This window comes from Podarcis erhardii (assembly GCF_964252035.2).
Source record: "Podarcis erhardii genome assembly, chromosome: 5".
Classification (NCBI taxonomy): domain Eukaryota; kingdom Metazoa; phylum Chordata; class Lepidosauria; order Squamata; family Lacertidae; genus Podarcis; species Podarcis erhardii.
Window position 1 is genome coordinate 17515065 of NC_138509.1, and position 15659 is coordinate 17530723.

The 15659-nt window shown below is 41.9% G+C and overlaps 1 protein-coding gene and 1 long non-coding RNA gene across 17 annotated transcripts in view; one reads left to right on the forward strand and one right to left on the reverse strand.

Moving 5' to 3' along the window:
• Window positions 1-15659, forward strand: part of LOC309343154 — a 91833-nt gene that overhangs the window by 64735 nt on the left and 11439 nt on the right. The window contains exons 6-7 of one of the 2 annotated variants that reach the window (XR_014157113.1): window positions 3467-3544; window positions 14055-14334. This is a non-coding gene — a long non-coding RNA (uncharacterized lncRNA). Of the gene's footprint in view, window positions 1-3466; window positions 3545-14054; window positions 14335-15659 lie in introns of those variants that run through there. The other variant, XR_014157112.1, reaches the window with a different exon arrangement.
• KCNMA1 (potassium calcium-activated channel subfamily M alpha 1) overlaps window positions 1-15659 on the reverse strand; it is a 572902-nt gene that overhangs the window by 50294 nt on the left and 506949 nt on the right. For all 15 annotated transcript variants that reach the window (XM_081864220.1, XM_081864214.1, XM_081864225.1 and 12 more), the window contains 3 exons: window positions 14398-14521; window positions 9595-9819; window positions 7433-7625 (listed from right to left, as the gene is read on the reverse strand). In XM_081864220.1, the coding sequence (XP_081720346.1) occupies window positions 7433-7625; window positions 9595-9819; window positions 14398-14521 (542 nt within the window). The remainder of the gene's footprint in view (window positions 1-7432; window positions 7626-9594; window positions 9820-14397; window positions 14522-15659) is intronic.

Consider the following 15659-nt stretch of genomic DNA (forward strand, 5'->3'; position numbering starts at 1 on the left):
TGAATCAGGCCTAAGCCTCCCTTTGGCTGTGAAAATTTAGAGCAGAGTAAAAGGCCTGGCCTTGCCCACTTAAGAAATGGCAAGGATGGCAAAAATCAAGGATGCTGATTCTGTGGAAAGGACTCACACACGTGCATGCAGTTTGAATCAACGTAAACTTCCATTGTGGACAAATGGCTCCCACATGTTTGCAGTTGGGGTATTTGTATGCTTTTGAGCAGGGGAAAAAAACAGCCAGGGGAAAAGGGTTAAGTAGATCCTTTCCCCCCCACTAATGACCATAGCTGTCAACTTTTCCCTTTTCTTGCGAGGAATCCTATTCGGAATAAGGGAATTTCCCTTTTAAAAAGGGAAACGTTGACAGCTATGCTAATGACTGTGACTTCCCATAGCTGCGTTTCATTTTTAAAAATCCTGCTTAAAACAAACATGCAACTGTGTGGCGTGTGTATTTTCAGTTTAAGTGCAATTATCTTTACTGGAACGTTGCCTTTTTCTCAAGATTGCTCAAACTAGAACCTGTTGGAAAGCTACATTGTTTATTGTGTATTGTTTAAAAACCTATCTTCAGGTTTTTTCCCAGTTTTAAAAACTATTATTTGCTGTTTGTATTATGTTTAAAAATCATCTTGAGAAATTTAAAAGGCAATTCATACATTAAATAATTATTATTATTATTATTATTATCATCATCATCTTGGTAACTGACTGATTCTGGGCCATGTTTTATATCTATAACATCTATAGCTAAAGCAGATAACTATTTGGAGCATATGTTGAAGGCCACCAGCAATCCTCGCAGTTCCCAATGTTCTGCTGTCCCTCATAAATCAGCAAAGAAAATGCTTCAACAGTCCAATCTGTGGATACTCAGCTCTTCTACTGAATGTTGCTCATTAACTTTTGAAATAATTAGCCACTTAAAAACACACACAACCTATTTATTAGTCTTTGGGACCCCGCTTCTCAAACATGTTACAAAGGGGCCCCCCTTTATGAAGTGATTTTAAATAGGAGATGGGACTGTATGTTTTAAATTTGCTTAGTTGATCTTCTCAGTTTCAAAGGTGTTCATTCCTTAACGCTCATTTGAAAAGCCTGAAGAAACCCTGTTGTTCTTTATAAAACGTCTTTGAAATGACTATTTGGCTTTGACAATGATTTACCGCCTCAGAATAAACTGTTAAGATTATAAACAGCTGTTGAAACAGTTGATGGCAACCCAGCTAATTTTGGGCTGGTTTAGCAGAGGTGAAACTGACAAATTATGGTTGGGACAGATTCCTCACTATCATACAAGAATATAATGTACCCAGCAATCCATATAAAAGCAGTTTAACTTGTCAGGGTGCACATACAGCCACACCTCTGCCTTCATTTAGCCAAAAAAGGGGGGGGGGGAGTATAAACAAGCAAAGGAGGGTAAGTAACCCGGCAGGGGCAGGAAAACTGTTTCCACTGGAATTTTAAGTAAAGTCAAAGCAAGAAGACAATTTCTTTGAAATTCCTCAGTAAAACATCTAAAGAATATCCAAAGCCAAAGAACTCTGATACCAGTCCACCAGTTCAGTCTATGAAATGCTTTTTAGAATCATTAAATGCTTCAAACCTGGGGACGCGGGTGGCACTGTGGGTTAAACCACAGAGCCTAGGATTTGCCGATCAGAAGGTCGGCGGTTCGAATCCCCGTAACGGGGTAAGCTCCCGTTGATTGGTCCCTGCTCCTGCCAACCTAGCAGTTCGAAAGCACGTCAAAGTGCAAGTAGATAAACAGGTACCGCTCTGCTGGGAAGGTAAACGGTGTTTCCATGTGCTGCTCTGGTTCGCCAGAAGTGGCTTAGTCATGCTGGCGACATGATGCGGAAGCTGTACGCTGGCTCCCTCGGCCAGTAAAGCGAGATGAGTGCCGCAACCCCAGAGTCGGTCACAACTGGACCTAATGGTCAGGGGTCCCTTTACCCTTTACCTTTAATGCTTCAAACCTAGAGAAAATCTTCTAAATACTTGGAACAAATATTCTCAGATTTTGATATTTCATTGAAAATAGCACATTTAGTGCAGCCAAATTACTGCAAAATACTCACACTTAACACCAGCATTATTTGAATGCTATTTGGCACTCATTTGTTCCCTCTTCTAGTGGCCACCACTGGACACCATGTCCCTCCTCCTTTGCCCTCACAATCTTCAGCTTAGTTTGCCCACTACTCTTTGTTTACAAGTTGCTATGGCGTCCTCACATCCGGTGACCTCACATCACAATGACATGTTGTGATGCAATTGGCAAAAAAAATGCAGGCAAGGGAGGAGGGAGGAAATGGTATTCAGAACATCATCAGAACTATTTTAATCCTGCAGCCAGGCAAGCAAGAGTTATTATCAGAGCTCAAGGACGCATTCCAGCCAGGCAAAAACACTCAAGAATACTGGTAGGGGTACAGACTGGGGAGTGGGTGGTGTGGGGAGAAGCCCCAGGGCCAGGCACAGCAGCTTGGAATTGCATTTGGCCCATGAGTCTGAGGGTCCTTGACCCCGTGTGACACCCAAGATAAGTGAACAATCTCCAGACAGGTGTTTTGTTTTATTGAAAAGCAGCCTTTGAAGATATGACCGAGAGCAGGAGTGGAGAGGTTGATTAACCATTCAGCTCCTTGCTCAGTCAAAATCCATCTCTCCCTATGTCCTTCTTGCTCATTAGAAGGCTGGGGTGGGATCCTGTATTTCCGTATCTTTCTCTCCTGCAGCTGGGGCAGGTGATTTGGAATAGATAAGTGGCAGGAGACATGCTCTCTCCCCAAAAAACCCCCACAAAAAAGTATACAGCTTTACATATGCTAATTTATAAATAAATATATAAACAAATAAAAAAGTGCATATTATTAAATGATGGCTGTAATTGAAATAGGATACATCTCAATACAATAGTGGGGAGGGCTGTGAGCAGGTACGGCAGCTCACTTTGCTGGCGAGGTGCTAACTGGGCAAACTTCAATGTCCCTGTTCTCAACTTCTTAAGGTCTTTATCTTTTATGTGGGCTTGGACCAGGCAGATTCCTTTCAAATAGGAACTGTCTTCTGTAGACTAGGAGACTCTGTCGCTGCCGCCCCCTTTATTCTGCTTAAAACGGCAGCCTCCCAGGGCAGCTGTTCCATAAAAGAAAAACTCTTGGGAGACTGTTGATGTATCTCCAATGTAACATTGAGTTTGTCCCTTAGAAAAAGTGGTGAAGAGCTAGAGGGAAGGCCGGGTGCAATAGGATTTGAGGAAACAAAACAATCAAGGACAGCACATTGAGATTCAATAGCAAGGGACAGAAATTAACCACTAGCTCTTCTGCTTCCTCCTGATACCTCTCAACAAAACTGATGTATTGTCAGTGAAAAATTGGCTTGTGATATAACCTATCAGGTGGACTGCTTGGCTCATCAACTCATTTGAGTTTGATCTCTCTGTCTATATTTGTAGACGTACACGTGAGTAAACCCTCAGGTTCATATGGCCAGAGGACTGCCACCAATGTTATTCTCTACAGGAAACAAGCAGGTGAAGCTTTTCCAGGTTCTGTCTAAAAATATTTATGGGTGTCAATCTGCTGTTAAAAGCATAGAAGCCTGGACAGAAAGAATAAGGAGGTGGCGGCCCTACATGGTCACTGCTACTGCTTTTGGTGCAATTTCAGCTTCCCTGCATTTCAAAGCAGAAAGCTATGCCTAGCGATGGGTCAGGGTTTGTACCAAATGATGTGAATTGAAATGTTTTCCCAGGATAAATAATGCACAAACTTTTAAGCAAAAGGAAAGTGACAGCCGGCTCTGTAAATAAAAGCACTTAGTCGCCAGTAAGGAGCTGCAAAGTGGAGGCACTCTTTGCTGATCAGCAGAAATAGGATCACCATATATATATTGCCGCTGCTGCCACTGTACTTCCTGTATATTAAGGACAGGATCTGTGGGGAGGGGGGAGCTCTTCTGAGCAAGCCCCCCCCCCATTGACATTAATATTCAACCGGGGCTTGCGCAGAAGGGCTTTTTGCTGGGTTCTACACTAAAACTGCATCTCACAGAGAAAACTGTCACTCCAAATACAATTTGCAGCAAAGTTTATGCCACCCCTTTGATCTAATTGCTTTTGACAATGTGAACCGTGGTATTTAAGATCCTTCAAGAAAATCTACTGTTCTGTTGTGAAAGCACAATAACGAGATCAGAAGTAGTGCACACGTAAGTGGCACAAACCTCCATGAAGCTAAGTGTTTCCTCACTGGGTACTTTGGAATTTTAAAGAGTAAGTATCTCAGCACCATTCCCACTCAGAGCCAAATGGCTTACTGCTTGTTCCCAACTTTGAGTATGAACTATTGCCCAGGCCCTCTTAAAAACTGTGACCTAGGAACAGATTGTCTGTAGATCAACAGAACAGTCTGTTTCTGGCCTCTCTCAGTTCCACATATAAATCAAGTTAGGTATTACAGTGAAGTTTATAAATTCAAAGGATCTGTATGAAAATTCATATTTAAGTATAACTTTTCACTCAACGCACTGTCCTGAATTTGTTTTCTCCCAAAGTCAATATTTCTTAATTGTTTATTGTAAGATATGTAGTTTTGTACATTGGTTTAAGTGGAGAACTGCATCAAAATGTGAAATCCGAAAGTTAACTGTGTTCTGATCGGCACTTTAGCCTCAGAGGTGCAAATCAGGCTGGTCACAAAGAATCAATTCCTCAAGCATTCCTAATGTTGAAGTGGTATGTATAGATAACAGGGCATGGATGCAATATCACCGAATCACCCATATATTCAATCAAGACAAAATAACAGGATTTGAAAAAGAAGAATCAAAATTACAAAAATAATTATTACAAAATTCTAAAAAGAATATATCCAAAATGTATAATCTGTTATTAGAGTGGGATTTAAAGGATGAAGAGGTGAAGGAGGTCATGATTGAAAGACCTACATTGGCTCCCAGTACGTTTCCGAGCACAATTCAAAGTGTTGGTGCTGACCTTTGAAGCCCTAAACGGCCTCAGTCCACTATACCTGAAGGAGCGTCTCCACCTCCATCGTTCTGCCTGGACACTGAGGTCCAGTGCTGAGGGCCTGCTGGCGGTTCCCTCGCTGCGAGAAGCCAAGTTACAGGGAACCAGGCAGAGGGCCTTCTCGGTAGTGGCACCCACCCTGTGGAACGTCCTCCCACCAGATGTCAAAGAGAAAAACAACTATCAGACTTTTAGAAGACATCTGAAGGCAGCCCTCTTTAGGGAAGCTTTTAATGTTTAACAGACTACTGTATTTTAATACTTTGTTGGAAGCCGCCCAGAGTGGCCGGGTTATAAATAATAAATTATTATTATTATTATTATTATTATTATTATTATTATTTAATGGTGATGTTGGTGTCTTTTCAAAACACATGTTTTCCCCCCACACATTATGAGGATGTTGCAGTTATGGACGGACTATGCCCCTCTATGCCTCTGCAATTATATTTTCTCCTAGGCCCCTTTTATAGATGTGGGGGGGGGCTGCTCATAACACAGCAGAATGGGTAAGAACACATAGGAAGTTTTCCTTATGTGGTTTTGGCACGTTTTCAATATACCAATGCAAATTCCTCTGGGTAGAGGGAAAGTGTTCTAATCTGCCCAAGCCTCATACAGGGTGTGGTTCCTTCTATACAATTACATTGTGAACAGCCTCTCAGTGGGACTGCAGGATATAGGAACCAGGAAGTAGAATAAATAAGGTTGCACAGAGCAGTATTGGCCTTTGCTACTGTGCTGCATAGATATTCTCTCCATAAGCAACTTTGTTTTGAATATAAAAGTGGGATGTTGAAAGCAATAACAATTACTATGTATGTTTACTATTGTTGGTGTCTCATCAAAACTTCAATTATTATATCCACTTCTGATATATTATATCAGTCTGAGCCTTATATATTTGGGTTTGCTTCTGGAGTGTTAGCAGTGAGTGGAGATTATATATATATATATATATATATATATATATATATATATATATATGCTTTCGTAGATTTTCACGGGTACAGGAATGCAGGTTTTGGTGTCCTCGGGTGTCTTCCCGTGTAAAAGTTGGGGTGTCTAGGCGACGTTTCGACGAGGTCTCACTCATCATCTTCAGGCTGGTGCTTTCGGCTTCTTGTTACGGCTTCTCCCCGCCTCCTGCTGCTGCTGCTGCAAGCCGGGGCAATAGGGGCGGGCCGAGGGCACGACGCGGCTGGGCGGGCGGCCTCGCCTCGCTGCGGAGCGCCGGCCGAGGGATCGCCAGCCGGAGCAGCCGCGGAGAGGAAGGCGGAGGAGAGGAAAGCCATCTCGGCTGCGCGCCCGCCGGGCCGGCTTGCAGCAGCAGCAGCAGGAGGCGGGGAGAAGCCGTAACAAGAAGCCGAAAGCACCAGCCTGAAGATGACGAGTGAGACCTCGTCGAAACGTCGCCTAGACACCCCAACTTTTACACGGGAAGACACCCGAGGACACCAAAACCTGCATATATATATATATATATATATATATATATCACATTTCATAGGATGGAAAGCAGAGGTAACTTCAAGGCAGAGTTGGTAATAACAAAAACACATATAAAAGAAATGCACAAAATACAGAGATTTTTACTTGTTTTGCATAATTCTTATTGGTTTGCTTTTTTCTGTGTTGCAGTAATGGGATCTGATAGGAAGCGCACAGGAAATGCCCAGTCTTATTTGTGCATTATAATTTTATAGGGTGTTTGTTTTGCTTTCATAAGTGTTTTTATCCAACCTTGGGAAAGCATTGGTGAATAGTGTGGGGGTCAAAAACAAAGGACTGCATTCATGTAGAAATCATGTAGAATTGTAGATAAATTGTGAGAATCTTCATGTGCATTCTATGAAGCCAAACTTTCCATTCTTTCCCCCTTTTTTCTCTCTTTCCCCCCTGCCTTTAAAAAGTATTATCATTATTTAAAAGGTGTTATTATTGTGCCATGTGGCACTTGGCTGCTATCTTGCGGACAAAGCAAACACCCTTGTCAGAGAACATTTGCAATTATCCCATTTTGCATCCAGCGTGAGGACAAGCCACCTCTGGCTATGTGATGTGTAGCAATGTGACTTCATTGCTATAAACTTGGAGGCTGCAGAATGCTACAGATTTAGCAATCACCCATCTGAGAGTGAAATGAAATAAAATTCTACCACTCAGTCAATTTTCGCTCCCTTGCTAGGATTGCCAAAACTTGCCTTTGTGTATGTGTGCAAACAGTGTGGTTTGCGACCGTCCCTTAAAAACCCATCATACCAATCAGCAGGTTTAACTGTCAAGCAAGCTGATGTAAGGTCCCTTTGAATTACTGAGTGAGGGATATTCTTCCTGCCAGGTCCTGTCCCCTGTAGGCACTATAGAGAAGTATTATAGGGCAGTTCTTACCTTGGGAATTAGCCTGCAAGACCCCAATGCTGTCATCAAACTGCATAGACTTGATGTTGAGTGACGCCAAGATGCATTCCTTGTCCTGCAGCGAAGTATCATCAATATTATTCTGATTGGCTGACAGGATTACGCACATGTCGCAGAGGTTGATGTTGACAGCCCTTAAATCAGCTCGACTTAATGGTGTACCCTTCGGCAGAGAGAGAGAGAGAGAGAGAGAGAGGAAAAGGGGAGGGAGGTGGAGGAAGAAATGGAAAAAAACAAATTAAATACTGAGAAGGAGCTTTGGGAAATTATTTAACAAGTATCTTTTTTATGCTCTGACATTAAGCTGGTCTAACTATGTGCCAGGGAATAGAAGGAATGTGCTAATCTAAAGGGTAGTTGGTGCTGATGGCAGCATTTTAGCGTTAAGTCTCAATACTCAGTCAAGCTATTACTAACAAACAAGAAGCAGGAACGTTGCCAGAGCTCTGCATCTTGTCTGCAACTCAGAATTGCCTTGATTTCAGTCAGCCTTGTGTGGCAAGTTCTTGCCTTCCAAGCATAGCAAGGGGTGTGTTCAAGTATCTGGAATATTGGGCCATGCTAAACCTGGGGGGAAGAATGCTCTGCACACACAAATGCAAGGAAAACACACACTAGGTGAAGCAGTACCCAGCAAAGTGTAATTCTAGTCATCCCCCACCCCATGTACTTCAACAAACTATCATTTAAAATGGTCTGATTGAACCATTTAAAAAGAAAACGGAATTGTCTCAGTGCCTATTCTTCTGGGAACAAAATTACCCATCAGAATGTAGCAACATTTTGTAATGTAATTGTCTTATGGATGTGTATAAGTTTCGGACTGATGTTTACTTGGGAATGAGGGATGCTCAAAACCATTGTGGCTCCTGTGAGACAGCCCCTGAAATGAATTTATTGTTCCAAGTGCCAGACATCCATTTTTTGACGGGCCTTTCCTGATGCAATGACATATGCATGCATATGAACCACAGCAAGGGGCCAAATGCCAGCCACTTGATGCATGAACAAATGTTAGTGTTTTTGGGGGGGCTTCCACTCGGCAGGCTACAATGTATGCCAGTGTGTAGTGTTTACAGTCTAGCATGATTTCCTTCTTAGCCACAGTGGTGTGCAAATGTTGCATGGATGAGGGTCGATGGCCAACACAGATCTGAAAATGTGACATGATTCGCCCTGGATGCAGCACAGGAATGTGCATTTAGACATGCCCAGCACTTTGGAGAAACGAGGCATGATAGAGCGATACATTAGTAATTATTAGTTGCCTTGTGTTTTGGGACAGCGAGGTCACTCGTGATAGCTGCAGCTTTGAAAAGTAACAAGCAACTTGGATAGACAAGCTGGATTTAAAGCCTTGTTACTTTTAGGCACAAAAGAAGAAATAAAAGAAAACAGACAATATTAATGCAAAGCATTTGATGTGGAAATTATTGCAATTCTCTTGCTGCTTTGCACCTTGTTTGCTGGGTGTAAACAGCAACCTAATAGAAATTTGCACTATCGTTAGCAGTCAGGCATAAATGGCAACACCAAGTAGTGAAGAATTGGGGCCCTTTCAGTTCAGGACTCATTGTGTTAGAAAGAAATTCATATCTTCTGACTGTATGCCTCCTTAAAAAGATGAAATGCCACTGTCAGGCTGTTAAATAAAGCAGAGCCAGCAGGCCAGCCTTTCAAAGGTCTTTATGGATGCAGATAGATTAGGTAGATAGACAAATAATAGAAAAATGTTTCCAAAGGTTTCATAGGCATAAATAATGCCATAAGTAATGACTGTCATGCTGTCAGAAAAAAATCATAACATCAAAATTGGCTGCATGCAGGGCACTCAAGCAAGTGTTCAATAGATAACATAGCTAACATATTTGATAGCAGCTGAAATTCATCCTTGACGAGGGACTGAGCACGTCGGCAAATTTCTTCTAATAAGGTCTCCCAGGGCTTAGTTTTCACAGATACAACAAACAGGGAAAAGGCCAAGTCCTGAGGCCTATAACCGAATAGGAGTTTTAAAAGAAAAGGAAGCCCAAGATCAAAGCCAGTTGGTTCTGTTCAGTTGGTGCATAAGAAAGAAAGAAAGAAAGAAAGAAAGAAAGAAAGAAAGAGAAAGAGGTGGGCTTTGGACTTACAGGCAAGATTGAGAGTTTGGGGAAGTTATGCATTGTTTCCCATTCCCTCTTCAAGTATTCAAGGGAGCCCACAAACACAATGTGCTTAAGCTCATGGTAGTGGAAATTGCTGGCTCTTAATGGCATCACAAAATTCCTTAGTCCAATCAGCGCTGATGTCATATCACCAAATATGCAAACCACCACATGGCCACTTAACACTGTCATGGCTGCTTCGCTTCGAGTCTGGAAAAGCAAAACAAAGTCAGTAAGGAGGACAATAAAGAATAGCAATTAGGAGGAGGGGTAAACAAACAAACAAACAAACAAACAAACAAGTGTGTGTGTGTGTGTGTGTGTGTGTGTGTGTGTGTGTAAAGTCTGGCCTTGGGAGCTGAGACATGCTGTCTGAATTAAATATTTAGGCCTCCTATACTCATTTTGCTGGTGGTAAGCCTCATTGAATTCAAGGGGGCCTACATGAATAGGGCTCATCAGAATACCAAGACGGGGGTGGGATACTTTGACATATGTGACAAGCAATAGTTGATTCTCTACAAAACACATATTTCAGGGTCCACCTTTGGATGAACAAACTCCAAGCATGCAGTATATTCTCAAGCATATCCAGACATAGGAATCATTCACAGGAGTGTGATCCCTCAACAGAAAAGGAAATGTCTAAATCAGCCCTAATATAAATCTTATGAATTGAGTGGGATTACTTAGGGTTTAATGCATGATTTATTGCTAGCAATCTGATATTCAATGAGAATTGATGGACCATTGCTGCTGTACTAACACACCACATTGATCACCGTTATCCTGTTCCTTGCAAGAGTGGCATAGGCAGCAAAGAACAGCAAACAGTAGCCTTAGCCCATGTCTTCTGCCTTAGTCAGTTTAATGAGCAACCAGCCAGGGAATGTGTGTGCATGAGCACCCGCATTTCTATGTATTATTTACTGCAGTTTGCATATTTGCATTGTTGGCAGACATACAGAGCAAAACTAAATAGATGATTTCAATCTCAATCAGCAGCCGCAAAATTGTGCAGATAATGATTTCAATTACAGGGCAGTCCCAAAACTCGGTAATGGTGGCTCCTGCCTAGCTAGGATAGATAAATCCTATCCCAAAGCTATATATGACTGTTTGAATATTAAGTAACTCTGTTCCTCCATCTCTTGGAGGGGCTATGTGGCATTCTTTCTCTCTCACTTCCCCTCTTCAAATCTACCATAAAAACATTTTCAGTGAAGCTCTGGTTTAACACTGCTACAGCTGTAATGACAGTTATGGGGCACTTGCCACCTTTATCTCATCCTTTAGGAGCTTAGTGATACAGCGGGTGGCGCTGTGGTGTAAATCACTGAGCCTTGGGCTTGCCGATCAGAAGGTTGGAGGTTCAAATCCCCACTACGGGGTGAGCTCCCGTTGCTCGGTCCCTGCTCCTGCCAACCTAGCAGTTCGAAAGCACATCAAAGTGCAAGTAGATAAATAGGTACCGCTCCAGCGGGAAGATAAATGGCGTTTCTGTGTGCTGCTCTGGTTAGTCATGTTGGCCACATGACCTGGAAAAACTGTCTGCAGACAAACGTCAAGCTTCCTCAGCCAGTAAAGCGATATGAGCGCCACAACCCAAGAGTCGTTCGTGACTGGACTTAACTGTCAGGGGTCCTTTACCTTTATGCATGCAGAAAATCCCTGGCATCTTGGAGAGAACCATTCCTGAAACCCCGGGGGAGCCCCCTTTCGGAACCAGAAGCAGGTGGGGCGGGCTTATGTGCATCCCACTAAATGCACATGGTGCCTCAGAACACAAACCCTGCATAAATGGGGAGTTGCCTGCATATAAAGTCCTCAACAGCTTGGGACCAGTTAACTTAAAGGCTTGGCTTACCCCACGCAGGCCCATTCAATCACTTAGATTTGTGGATATGGGATTTGGAATGTTTGTTTTGCATTTGTGAGTAATCAGACATCTAGTGTGATACCACCTACTCCCCACCACTTACTATTAAGCAGCTGCCTTTGTTATATTTTTCCGAAGACTGCTTAAAAACCTTTTTGCTTCAGCAAACCTACTCGGAAATGCAAATTTATTATGTATATTTCCTTTTAAAGCAGTTCATTTCATCTCTTTCTTTATAATTTTGTTGTGTCTACTTGTTTTTAATGACTGCTTGCTTTATTGGCATTTCCTTATCAATATTTTATACTATTTTTATACTATTTTATGTAGACCGCTTAGAGGGATATTTTTTTTGGGGGGGGAGAGAGGAATTAAATTTTATTATATAAAATAAGACCTGGGAAATATAAGTGATGCACAAGACAGAATTGTATATCCACATCCACACTGGGTTGCACACAACCTGTGTCTTAGATGGAATTGTTGCAGCAACAACAACAACAAAAATGTAATCCTGGCTGCACATGCGGTTATTCCTTGTAGCCATTCTCTGGCACACGTGGATCTCCCATTGGGATCGCAGCCCCAACCCCATTGACCAATTCTTTTGACTCTGTACAAGCCAATCAGGTACAGCAGCACTGTCTTCTAATGTGAACCCCTTGCCAAAAAGATAGACATAATCAGACTATAGAATTAAACTGAAATAACTAGGGATTGAGGCACACATTTTTTTCCCTTTTCTTTAGAAGGTTGAAAGCGGAATGAGAGAGCCATCATCATGTGTAGTATGACCACACATTGTTTTAACATTGTCTCCTGTGTTGATATATTGCCCATGAAAGTTCTTAGCACTGCAGATGTTGACTATAGTAAGCTGAACTTGTTATTTGTTGAGTTGCTATGAAAGGACTCTCTCACACTCACACACCCCTTTTCCATGTGCAAATAGAATGAATAAATGTTAAGTCACATCCTGATCAGGAGGCCACCCCCAATGTCATATATTTTTTTTACATGCAAACTTTCTGAAGTGGAACATTAAGGTCATTAGCGTCATATCTGTTTGAAATATATTTAAAATATTCTAGCTGACATCTGTCGCCCTCAGTTATTTAAGAACGCAAGGAAAAGTTGTCTCTGGTGGTCTAATGAACACTGTGGAATGCATATCAATTTAAACAGTTTTGAATCAAATTCGTAACAATTTACTCAGTGGAATTGACTGCTTTATCGATTGCTTAAATGCCAATATTGCAATTCCAGACAATGTCATGGTTATTATACAAACTCCCTGAGGAGCCCGAGGAACAAGGTTTTGTCTCCCAATCGTTAGACTAAACCAGAGCTGTCACCATTATTGGTTGCACCATTTAGTGGTACAGGGAAATCTTGAGGAAGCAGACGCTGGAAAAAGCTGCATCAACTACAACAAAGTGAAGACACACCAGGGAGTTCATTTCACATACCATCAGTTTTGTCTATGAGATGTGGAGCTGCTACTCTTTGATTCAAGCACACGAACATAAACGGCACAAACTTTCACTGAACCTAACAAACTAGAAGAGGCCTTTTGATTATATTTAATTAGTTGAGTCAGTTTGATGGCTGGCCCCACAAGGAATAAAAGGAAGATGGAGAGAGCCCAAATTAAGGACTCAGATAGCAAGAGCAGCAGCTTTACACTTCAGCTTGTTGGGCTGAGGACAGAAGTTGATGTTACGGAAGACACAGGGCTGTTTCCAAAAATGGCACTCTTGTGCTGGAATTTTCTGCCTCTGTAACCTGTATAGAATCGCTTGTTCCAAGTCACCCAAGGGACAGGCAAGCAGATAATGTCACAACATCACAACATAAAGAGGAGTAGCGCTCAGCATGGAAATGCTGCTTTCAGCAGCAACCTCATGTTTCTTGTAATGTCTAAAATGGCCCTGCAAGTGTGAGAAACTGTGAACACAGGTTACCAAAACTGAATAAACACACTGGCTGTTGTGAGATGCAAGGCAGAAATATTTTCTTTTGCATTCTCACCTGATTCTGAAAGGCCAGTTGTTACACCTAGGCTTTGCCTGTTTATTTTAATCTAATGAAAGTTCTTGAACTTTGCTCTTGGACTGGACTGAAAAGAGAATTTCAGTACTGTATCTATGGAAACTTCCTTTCACGATCAACTAGCATTTAGCAGAAGAACAGCTCAAAGGCCCCCACAGATATTTCTGAGTGTAACATAATCGTTCGCATTATGGTAATCAAGGCTGCAGCATTGATCAGATTAGATGTAGATGAATCAGCTAACTCATAAATCACATTTAAAATGTTGATTCTGAATTGGGACTTTAATATTGCCAACGTTGCTCAATCATGTTAGTGGCACAGTTATAAAGCGTCCATGGCAAAACATGGGCGTTAAAGGATCTCTTGACCTTATGGGTTTTCCGTAGAACAAATGACTTATTTGTATTTAATTAAGAAACCTATAATTGAATGGTCTCAAATTATCATGTGGACAACTAAAGATTTGGTTTTCTACCTGCACTTACAATTCCCTCTCTCTCTTTGCTCCCAGCAATGAAGGTAGAGGACTTAAGATAAGCACAATCTAACCCTGTGGTAAATTATGACACCAGGCAGTCTGAAAAGCAGAACCTGGCAGCAAAGTGGGAATAATGGCTGTTGAATATTCAGAAGGAACAGGAATCCTCAGGGGTCTACGCCCACCAAAATCTGTGGACCTACCAACAATCAGGAAAATGGGTTGGCTAAGGCACACACAGCCTACAGTCCATCAATCCTTCATCCTGGAGTTCATTACTCACTGGATTGGTTATATGCAAGGAAATAAACAAAACAGAATGCAGTCTGATAGTATGATACGACTTGGGAAGTGCTCCTGCCTTGCAGATACCCACCAAAATAACCTTGTCAATCTCCTTGGCTGGACACCAATGAAACATTCCTGTGGAGTCGTATTTTTTCACGTTGCAATCCATGTTGTCAACTTGTTCATTGCCAGGTATTAATAAGGGGTCGTGTCTGAGGAAGAAGAAAAATGTCAAGGTTAATATCAATGGAAGCCATAACTAGGAGCAGTGCCTGTAATACGGTTTGACACACCTGCTTTTAAGACAATAACAGAAAGATGAGGTTATATTTAAATTTGGGGAATTGAGAGGGGAAGAAAGAACCTCACAATAACCTTTTATGAAATACAAGTCTTTCCCTCACCTTATGGCCCACGAATATCCCACCCCAGTCCTCATTCCTTCCTCCAAATAAACATCACAAGAGTCTCTATTAGCATCTGCAGTGGAGTGGAAGGGATAGCTACAGAACCCCCATGCTAACTGACTAGCATGAGGATGGGAAGCCAATTGCTTGCTTTTACCGCATACAACTTTTGACGTGACGCTCTTCGAAGTAAAAGCTTTAACAGGATGCACTTTAAATATTTTAGCAATTTGCCCAATCATATTTTGCTTTTCCAAACTGAAGCCCTTTAAAGATTCAGCAGTATGTCATTTTACAGCAAACTGACTAACAAATGCCCACATCTAGAATACATGATTTTAATACTAAACAACAATGCCCATTTTCTGTGACAGCTACGGCATTTGTAACAACCTTCAAAGCATTTCTTGTACTAAAACAAAACCAAATAATAATAGTAATAATAATAATAATAGTGTGCTTCATCCTCACATATTTAAAAGAGGCCAGGAAAAAAATGCCTGTAAAATCAGGCTACATCTGCCACACTGTCCGCTCTCAACATGCCACACTGATCATGCCCTCTTGAGTCTCCAGCTTTAATGATTTAATGCAAGTTTCCAGAATTCTACTACCCTGACAGCCCTCCCCTTCTCCAACCCAGCTCAGAAGGAAGATGAGAAAACTGTTGAAGTGTACCTCTTACCCCACAGAGGGCTGTGGCTATGGGGTTGTGGGCTCCAGGGTGAATCACACTGTGTACCCTTCCTACCCCGCCATATGAACCATATTCATATGTGCCAATGAGTTTTTCAGTTGTGTTCTGGCACAATGTTGCTCTTCCACCTGTTTCCACGTTACCCCTTAGGCAAATTCTGAGGTGTCAACTTTACAGTGAATGCACATTATGCATCACATAGAGTGATCCCTCACATCTTTAATCCAACTTCTTGGATCCATGAAC